The sequence below is a fragment of the Oryzias melastigma genome, linkage group LG6 (assembly GCF_002922805.2).
Source record: "Oryzias melastigma strain HK-1 linkage group LG6, ASM292280v2, whole genome shotgun sequence".
NCBI lineage: Eukaryota > Metazoa > Chordata > Actinopteri > Beloniformes > Adrianichthyidae > Oryzias > Oryzias melastigma.
In genome coordinates, this window is record NC_050517.1 from 23041136 (window position 1) to 23051546 (window position 10411).

Genomic DNA, 10411 nt, shown 5'->3' on the forward strand with positions numbered 1-10411 from the left:
AGTTGTGGTCAGTATTTTTTCTGTGCAGCAAAGATCGATGTGGTTTCTTCTGCTGTTTCATGTGGAGGAAAGATGTTTCAGTTCTCACACTTGCAAATATCACAAAATTATGTAGATATGCAGTGTATGTAAACATCAACAGGCTTCAGTTTCCAATATTGACCCATTTTTGAGAAATTTCCATAAATCGTGGATTCTCTGACTCTAACAAACTGCTAAAACAAAAACAGTCCTCCTATATTCTTTGTGAGAAAATGAACAGTTGTAATTTCTTCATTATTGCATCTCTGGCTGGAGTGAAATCGTCTGTTTCAAAGTCATGCAATGTGGTCAAATGCAGATTTTTTTAAATCAAATTCAACTGAAATTTTAAATATAAACTGGTTATGTTTTTTTCCATACAGTAGAACATTTTATAGTTTGATTCACAGAGCCTGCTATCTCCAATCCTCCACTGTTTTTGAATAGTAGTGCTTGTATTCAGCTAGTGATAAATTAGACTAAAACTAATTTCTACAACATTCATGGAGGCATCGCGAAAAAGGATTTAAAAAAATACTCAATTTTGGAAAACATCCCTCATCATCTGCTCGGCTGAGAAGATTTGGCTGCTTTTTTGGCACAACCCATATATCCAGAGGTGAGGCTTATCCCACAAATGTATGTTCACTACACATGTAAGGCTGTTTAAAACAGAATTAAAGACACTTTTAAACAGCATGAAATGTATGCAGATTTGCTAAAAATCACATTCCAACAACAAAAACACAAATCTAATTATTTTTTACAATTAGTTTACAATAACACAGATTTGCTAGTTTATTGCAAGCAATAAAAAACAAAAAAGGAAATAATATATATAAGATATTACGTCATAAATTAATAAAAATAAAGAAAAATAAAATTAAATTCTTGATACTGTTATCATAAACATAGTTGCACTTCTACATAAACAGTAAACACACATGACACATTTAATCAAATAAATAGAATAATTTTCAAATAGAGTTTGATTAAATGAAGTTTCTTCCCACATTTCTTTAATTTTGTAGTTTTGCATTTTCACCGTGTCAGCTCATTTGATTTGTTGATTAGCCACACCTGTGAAAAGGTGAGATAAGCACCTGCCCTCTGGAAGGAGGAGGAGAGGAGCGCTTGGGACGTTTATTATTGACTGCTATTATTTGTTTTATTTACACCACTCCTTTATTTTACAACCACCTTTTTCTGCTCACGGTTAATTGATCTCAATTCATACAAAGTTATCATTCTCCCTCTGATTATTTCTGCAAATTAAAATAAACAATGAAAAAGAAAGTAACAGACTGCAGCGTTTTTATAAGACAGAAGGGTGTCAGACACACAAACTGAACTCATCGGCTCCTCAGGAGGCAACAACAGAATGATGCCTCAACACCTTGAAATTTAATCCCTCCTCTCTTACCGCTATGTTTTACTTTACTTTTCTTTTTTTATTGCTATAATCCCACTCCCAGCATCGATACATTATTTATACTTTGTCAGTGCAAATACAGATTATTTATCAATTAATAAAGATGGAGTGCTTATTTTATAATCAGAGGATAACATTACACAACAGGTGTCCAAACATTTTCAAAAAGGGTCAGATTTGGTGAGGTGAAAATTCAGCCTGCATTCTTTGAACCCTTATGACAACATCAAATGTAAGCATAGAGAGATATTTTTCAATGTTTCACTTAAAAACCAAACCACACAAATTATCCTGAATATCATTTTTGATGACCAGAAATAAAATAAAGAAAAAGTCTGACAAAATGTTTTATTTTAAAAGTTTAAATCATGTGAACAAGAAATTAATGGTTATCTTCTTTTGAAATACAAATCACAGCCACAATTTTTTGTATTTCACCAAGAAAAAAATAAATAAATATTCCCTTGTCCTGGCGGCTCCTGTTGTATAATTTTATTTTTATTATTTACCGTCTATATTTCAGAAAAGAAGCAATACAGTTTAACAGAAGTGTTCAGGCAGTGTTGCCACAGAATTTAGCCAATAATTATAGCCAATCACAATCAAGAAATTTAGACACTTTTCAGAAAGTGCATGATATTGATTTTATATTTTTTTGAAAGTTAGTTTGAAAAAAACATTTTCTTGTAACACAACTGATAAAATATATTATGAAATACAACTAGTTTATTTCCACCTATTAATTGCATGTTTCGCCCATACAGTTTGCATTTGTAATAAAATCTATCCCAAGGACATCATTTTTGGATTTATTTTGGAAAACAGAATCACAAAAAATATTATTTTAAATGTTGTATTTATCCTGGGTAAATTGTATATATACAAATGTCAATTCATTAAAACCAAACCATCTTCTTCACCTTTCATAAAGAACTCTGCTTATGTTTTTCATCTGTAAGCTTCATGGAAAACAAACTTGCTATTAAACTCTGAAGTATGTGTAATTTACAGCTTCTTGACAACCATTGATTTAATGATCAATATCATGTCTATGTATTCTCTTTATTGTTCTTAAGTTTAAGCTTAATTTAAGTTTTTATTTTGTGTTTTTGTGTGCTTTTATTTATTAATCTGTGCTCATATTCTTTGTGTAATTTGTTGAATATTTTATATTGTAAAATTCAGCTTTTCAAAATAAATAAATAAACAAATTAATGAAAGTTTGTTATAGATATATAGAGTTTATTAAATGAGACTGAGGGTCAGTGGAAATTTTGCGGACTTTGGACATCCCTTTTATTCCTGAAATCATAGAAATGTGAAATGTGTCTCAAGTTTTGCTTTTGATTTAAACTCTGTGTACCAAAGCTGATGTTTTTTTTTTATTCCAAATTTTCCGTTTATCTTGTAAGTATGGAGCGTATGTTGAAGCGCATTATTTTTAGCCGGAGCATGAGTTGTGACCGTGGTGAATCGGTAGGAGGAGACTGTCCTCCGTCTTCCGCGTTTCCGCTGCTGCTACTCGGTCACTGCTCTCTATCTTCCTTGCATCGCTCGTCGGTTCTCTCTTTTGCACATTTTGTTACCTCCTGCATTATTGTTTTTTTTAAGAACCCGTTTTAAGAACTAGTGCGTTGAGTCGACTTCTCACCACTTTGGGGGCCTCTGGCAGCCCGTCCGCCCGGTACCTGAGAGGAGTCGACGGCTTTCTCCATGTTTTGGAGTTCCGGGGCCCAGCGCACCGGCTCAGGCTCCAGCCATGTCGGCCAAGAATGCAGCGGCTGGCGGCGGTGACAGAGCGGGAAGCGAACCAGCAGGTAATAAAACACAAGTAGTTACTACTACTCTGTATTTTCGTGTACAGATACTATATATTCCTACGTGTGTCATCTTTACGACACATAAAGAAGGATAACGACATTTAAAGGCAGTTTTTTTCCATCCCCCCAACGCTTTACTGTAACTTTGCGGTTTGCCGAAACTAGGTCAGTAGATCAGTAGAGCAAGCTCGCCCTCTAAAGCTACGCCATTTATATAACCTTACTCATCATTGTTAGCCTTTCCGCCGGTGTTTTTGCACCTTTAGTTTTCACTTTCCCACAAAAGAATAACACATATATGTTTTATTAAAGCTCAACTGGTGCGTTTGGACGCCTTTCCATGTTGAGAAAACGATTAAACACATTTAGCTTTAGCTTTGGCAGCAGCAGGGCCTGTTAATCTGGCAATGTTCTCGATGAAAGCTAAATGAAATTGGCGATTTGGTTCACAGCAGTTTATTTTAAATATTTCATTTGATTTCCTCCTGGAGCTTTGAAGGTTTCAGTGTTATTAGTGTTTTTTAGACTTGGTCAGACTTGCTAAAGCCGGTTGTACCGGTAGTTATGCTCGCAGATCAAAGCGATTCACTTTAAAGCAAAATCACCAGTAAAAGCTGCATTTTTGATTAGAAAATTACCATTTAAAGATGTTTTATCAAAAATATGGACGTTTTTCATTGGTGTCTATTCTGCATGACGGGAAAGCTTCACATAGCACACTTTGTCCTGAAGCTGATTACTGCACAGCTGGTTGGACGTGATTTTTTTTTTTTTTTTCCTATTTTGAGTCTACATTTTAAAAGTATGTTCAGTAACTGTTCGAAAGTCATTTAAAGTAAAAAATATATGTGAAAACTTTTTAAATGTTTTCCCTTGAAATATATGCTGTCGCTACACTGGTGTGTGTGTGCCCAAACAGAACAAGATTGGGCTTAATTCAATATTCCAGCTAAATTAATTGTTCTAACCATTGATTTACAAAACAACCGACTTATCAAAGGTTATAAATTTTTAGTTTTTAGAACGGTATAGGGTCTCCTTTTTGTCATATCTTATCACATCTTTCATATCAGTTCAGTAAACATGTCCTTGGCCCTCAGATCATATACATTTTTTTTATATATAGCCTCAAGCCCCTTCACAGAATTTGAAAGACATTAATGTAGGAATAAAAGTTAAATAATGCCAGAAATTTGAACAATGTCAATCAAAATGCTTCCTACCTCCATGTTTTAAGATATCATTTCATCGCTTGGTGCTTTTATGAAATATAGTGTTTAAAACTCCCCAGTTTAAGGGATAAAATGAAAATAAAAAATAGGCGTAGCTATTCATTTTAACAACAATTTTATTCATATATTTTGTGGTTGCGATTAGTTCATTTGGAACAATTTGATTCACTGATCTAAAATGAATCCAGGACCGGTTTAGCCAAAAATCCAACCAGTGTGACTCAAAGATGCCAAACAGTGCAGGGGAAGTTTTCCAGATTCCTTTTATTACTTGCAAGTTTATCAAGTGTAAATCTTTGTGTACAAGTACACAAAAATTAATGGGAAATGCATTCACATCTAGTATTATAAAGTTCAGCCCAATGTTGTTTTTCTATATCAAACGGGAACAATATTTGAACATCATACCACATTGCATGGTCACATGTTTGCATAATTTGATAAAACATATTAACAAACTGTTCTAAGCTTTATCCATAATAAAGCTCATGTCTTTAATATTTTATTTGAACAAATTTTAACTCCAAGTTTGAGAAAAATAAGTTCTAGGATCATACATTTGACATGTTTTACATTTTAGTGTGTGTTTACTAAAATTAAATACCTGCAGATTTTTTGTGTGTGTGTGTGTGTGTAAGAAATCAAACACAATCCACTGGGCTTAAAGTCCATAATGAGCAACTTAACATTTCCTTTTTTTGGATATTAAAAGATGTCACTGAATCAAACTTTTCAATTGCATTTTGCTCATTAGAAACCCCGAAAAAGTTAGGTCAAGCAAAATGGCCTTGTCATTCAGTGATGTATGATTTTTAATAAACAGCTTTTATTTATGAACATTTGATAAATAATTGAATATGTACAAAAAAGACAACATTTGATCTTTTTTGGCTTTCTGAAATAAAGATCCCGGTATAAGAGTTTTGGCAGTTCAATACTTTAGAACTATGATTTTTACACAGCAACATGAGAAACATATGAGTTCTACAGCAAATGTTTGCCCTTCATTTTTTGTAAGATGAACTACTAGTTTAGACCAGGTGAGATTTTTTTTATGCATTTGTTCCACACAAAGGTTTGTTCAGGAAAACTCATAACAAAAAAAAGGAAAGTGGAGCAATTTTTAGTCTTTCTTTGGGCACAAAAAACAGTGTCTGCTCTGAGGATCATTTTTGTGGTTGTTTGGATGTAAAATTTATTTGGGGACAACATTATGCTATGGGCTGCCGGATTTATATATGTTTGTATACAGTTTAAATACAGTTTTCAGATTCTGTGTCTTATTTATGTCCAAGAAACCTATGTGTATGTTCATTTGTCAAATCATTACCTAAAACTTATGGTAACCCTTTTTTTGTTGTTCATTCGATATTTTTTTTTCATCCCAGTTGTGCTTTTCAAGATCAACTTGGAGTTGGATGTTTGGACGTATGGTGTTTACATGAGCAAAATATGTATCGTCATTGTTCTTTAATCCAGCTTCTTAAATTAATGGATCCTTTTTCAATTTTCACAAATGTAAGCACCTTGATGCTAAATATTTGGAGCTTCTTGTGTTGCTAGAATGTAAAGTATTCATTCATAGCTATGTGCAGCGATGTGTGAGGCTTTCAGGGTCTTTGGAAAACTAGCAGGTGCTCAGTCAGGTGTTGAGTGAAATGAGCCAGTTGACCTGTGAGCCCGACAGTTTGATGCCCATTCAGTTGTCTTTTTTTAAATCCCGTAATCTATCAGAAGTTGGCAGGGAAAGCAGGATTAGAAGTCAGATAACTGCTTATCTGTTTAATGGCTATTGGGGTCGAGAGTCTGTGAGCATTGTTAAAAATAAATGTGAGTATCGGTCCCCTTTTGGCCCGCTGCCGGACGTCCTCCTTTGATTTTATTGCTTTTACACATGCTCACACGTGAAACAATGGCAATGACCTGGAGCCGGTATTAGATTACCAGACTGAACAGGCCTGACCCAGCTGTCACTGAATGCAACCATTGATTACAAAGCAAGTTTAGAATCTCCACTAAAACATCTTTTAAGAGTTGAAAATGACTGGAGGTTTACAAGAATACCTATATAGCAATAATTTTATTGAGTAAATCTGCCAAAACTGGAATAAAAAAAACCCCAAACATTCTTTACAAGGTTTAGTTTTACCTGAAGAAGCATTTTATGACTTGTTAATCCTAGAAATATGTTGATTATGTTGTCTTCCTTCATCCAGTTCGGGGTCCCGGGTGGCTGGATTCCAACCCAGCTGTCATCGGGCCATAGACGTGGGACAACCCGAACGGGTCCATGTCTCCTGTGATGTATGTTCCCGATTACAACATAAGTGTATCTATCATCTGTTTTCATTCCCAGCCAGCCTACCTGGCAACCACTTAAAACATTAAGAAAATAAGTAATTGTAAAGCAAAATGCTTTACTTTGCAGATTCTGTCCTTTTGCAGAAAGATCAGAAAATCAAAGATTTTAGTCGAACTAAGATCCATATCATATTTTGGTTATGTCTTATTTTGAAAATCCCAAATTACAAACCTGAGAAAATATGGGACTTTTTAGAACAGGAAGAAATCTAATATTTATTTTTGAAAAATTACAAAACTATATGTGAAACTTTTTTTTTCTTCAAAACCTAGAAAGATGGAAATCAGTCTGCTTTGCTCAGTAGGATTAACCTCTGGGGATTCGGGTACGATTTGCAAGTATAGGTGACCTACTTTTGTCTGAGATGAAATCTGGTCGCATCTCTACAACTAAGTTAATGCTGTATAGATGCTTTGCTATGTCACCTAGTTTTAGGTATACAGTTTCTTTTAAGGCGTTTCATTTTAGAGGCAACATTCTGCCATATTGGCAGAGTTCTGTTATTTCTGTTCTGTATATTTCATTACATTTCTTTACACTTTTCTTTAACTTTTTTTATGTATATTTTTCATAAATGGTGTGTTGATAGAAGTTTTGTTTGCAGCCATACTGATGCTACATAACACACGGTTGACGACTAACATCACTGACAGGATTCTGAATGGAGACTGTAAAACCAGAGGTGGCCGTGTTGTTATTCAGAATTCACTTTGTTTAACTCCACAATATTCTAACAGTGAGTAACTGAGTGGGACAAAGTAAAATGAGACTATTCTTGATGGCTCCACCCACCTGTCAATCAAAGAAAAAGCTTGCCCCTAGTTACGCCTAACTTTAGGGTTTAATAAAGTTATTTAAAAAATAAAAACTCTTCTCACATTTATTATGCTTGTATAGAAAAGAAAGGAAATGATGTACAAAATGACTGAGCTGTATATATATATATATATATGCTTATTTTTTGTAAAAATTTGACTTTTAACATGAAAGTTTGTAGAAAAGTTATTTGAAACCAACCTCTAGTGGTCATTAAAGGAACTGCAAATCTGTTTTTTTCTTTTTTTGTTTGCTCAATACATTGTACAGTTCCAACACTTGACAGGATAGGATTGGAACTGGTTTATTTCAAAGAACCAAAATAAAAAAAAATACTAAAGAAGACGAAAAGGATATAACTATACACAGATATATCAAACTTTTGATGATTAATCATGCCTTGATTGGAAAAAATAAAAAATTTAAAGGAAAAGAAGGATGCAGAACACCAGCAGCAGCCATAACAATCCAAATAATAACATACACATGAAAATCATGTCACTTTAAACTGATAATTTCAATGTTTTTGTTACAAAAAACAAATACTCTGCTCCTTTTTATCATTCATTTATTTCTGTTACATATTATGTTTATAAATAAAATTACCTGCAAATTTTTAGCTAAATACCTGCTTGGAATATTTTTGTGAATCAGCAACAGCTGCAGCAAAAATTCACTTGTTCTCTATTTCATCTCCTTTCATTTTTCACTTTGGTTTTGTTTGGAGTTCTAACCAATAACAGGGTTGCCTGGTGGGTTCTTTTACTGTGTTAATTGTGTGATTACTCTGTTATAAACAGTGTAAAGAAAAGCCAGAACTAATCTTCCGAATTGAAGGTCTTAAGCAGTAGAAGCCGATCCCTCACAGCACATGCTTTCAGGTTTATATTGGTCAAACCTGTTTGAGCTCTTCTCAGAAATTCCTTTGAATTGGGTGTGTTGTTTTTTTTCATGGTTTTTCTGATGGAAAGTTTCTTCTTTTTGGGTCAGTCCTGGGAGAGTGAGCTTGTCTATCTACAGTGTTTGTTTCTGTTTTTTGGGGTTTCTTGGTCACAGCGGGGATTCGTGTACTTCAAATCCTGCAGGTCGATAACCTCTTCTGCTGCGGTCAGAGCTGCTCTGAAAACAAAGTGTTGAATCATCACCAATGTGCAGGGTTGTGGTAAAACGTTGACCTTTATGCTGTACATCCAATACATTTTGATCTGTGTCAAGTTCCCAAACTTGAGTCTTTGCTTTTCTGCATGTGAACCTACACCCTCCACCACTTACTGCTGAAAAATCTGCAGCATTTTGCTGAAACGCTTTAAATATAAAAGTAAAGCATAAAATGTGCAACTGATCAACTACACCTGGGAAGGGTGTATTTTTAATAAAAAAAAAAAAGAGAGTAAAAGTTTTTGGTAAATTGTCATAAAAGGTTAAGTTTAATATTCCGCCCCATCTTCCCTTTAAATCAACCTTCATGCAGCATTTGTTAGCAGTTGATCAACTGTGTGTTTCAGACTATGTGCTGGTTGAGGAGGAGCAAAGAAATCCTGGAACTCTGTCTGACTTAATGACCTCGGCCTCAGCAGCTGGCTCTTCCTTAAGCATGGAGATAACCAGGAAGCGTAAAGGCAGCACAGACAACCAGTGAGTATGATTCAGATTATGATAGAGTTTGACATTATAAAAAGAAAGACACAAACTTTTGAGTTTTCTTTTATTTTAATTTTCTCCATAGGGATTTAAAACCGGCTTCATTGAATGATGTGGAAATGGAGGAAGACCAAAACAGGTCCTGCATGATTCTTTTTTTATTTTTATTTTTTTAGAATGTTTAATATATTTTTATGGAGTATTACGGAAACTTAGCAAAAAAATGTTTTTTTTAAATCAGACTTTAAAGTTGTAAATTTGCAAGGAAAAACACGTAACTGTTAAATTACAAGAATAAAGTTGTATATTTAGGACTTTAAAACTCATAGTCTAAATGTATAATTTTTATCTTGTAAATTTACGTGTTTTAAAGTAGTAAATTTACAACTTCGAATATTTTACATTTATAAGTTTAAAACATAAATATACAAGAAAGTAAAACATAACTTTACTTGAAAAAAGTCACAATTGTTACTTTACAAGAGTCGTATATTTCGGACTTTAAAAGTAATGGGCTAAATTCATAACTTTTTTCCTCATGAAAATTGACATGTTTTAAAACTAAATTTATTAATTTAAATGTCATAATTTTATGACTTTAAAACATGTGAATTTACGAGAGAAAAAAAAAAGATCATAATTGTTACATTACAAGAAAAAAGTTGTATATTTACGACCTGAAAACTCGGGCTAAATCCTTGATTTTTTTTTCTTGTAAATTTACGTGTTTTAAGTTGTAAATTAATTACTTGAAATGTTACAACATGTACATTTTTAAATAAAAAAATGCAAATTTATAAGAAAAAGTAATAAATTAACGAGAAATACAATTACATTTTTCTATTTATCTGCACCATGCTTGAAGAGAATACATGGAGCATTTTTTGAAGCTTTTTTTGATGTTTTTGTAAATTTATAACCTTATTCTAATCATATTGCTTTTTTGTGGCTTTAATACTTTGTAATATATTTTAGTTTATCTCTACCATTAAAATGAACTTGGCCATGTATTGCAGTCATGAAGAAGTAAGTCAAAAACCTAATTTAGACTCCACAACTGTTTTGCTGCTCTTTTTGACTCTCCTGC

The 10411-nt window shown here is 33.3% G+C and overlaps 1 protein-coding gene across 2 annotated transcripts in view; it reads left to right on the forward strand.

Annotated features, from left to right (window-relative positions):
- The first annotated feature begins 2819 nt into the window (after positions 1-2819).
- The window catches only part of arntl2 (aryl hydrocarbon receptor nuclear translocator-like 2), a 19466-nt gene continuing 11874 nt past the window's right edge, over positions 2820-10411 (forward strand). The window contains exons 1-4 of one of the 2 annotated variants that reach the window (XM_024282468.2): positions 2829-3270; positions 6722-6809; positions 9189-9318; positions 9410-9463. In XM_024282468.2, coding sequence (XP_024138236.1) covers positions 9242-9318; positions 9410-9463 — 131 coding nt within the window. In that variant the 5' untranslated portion in view covers positions 2829-3270; positions 6722-6809; positions 9189-9241. Of the gene's footprint in view, positions 3271-6721; positions 6810-9188; positions 9319-9409; positions 9464-10411 lie in introns of both variants that reach the window. The other variant, XM_024282466.2, reaches the window with a different exon arrangement.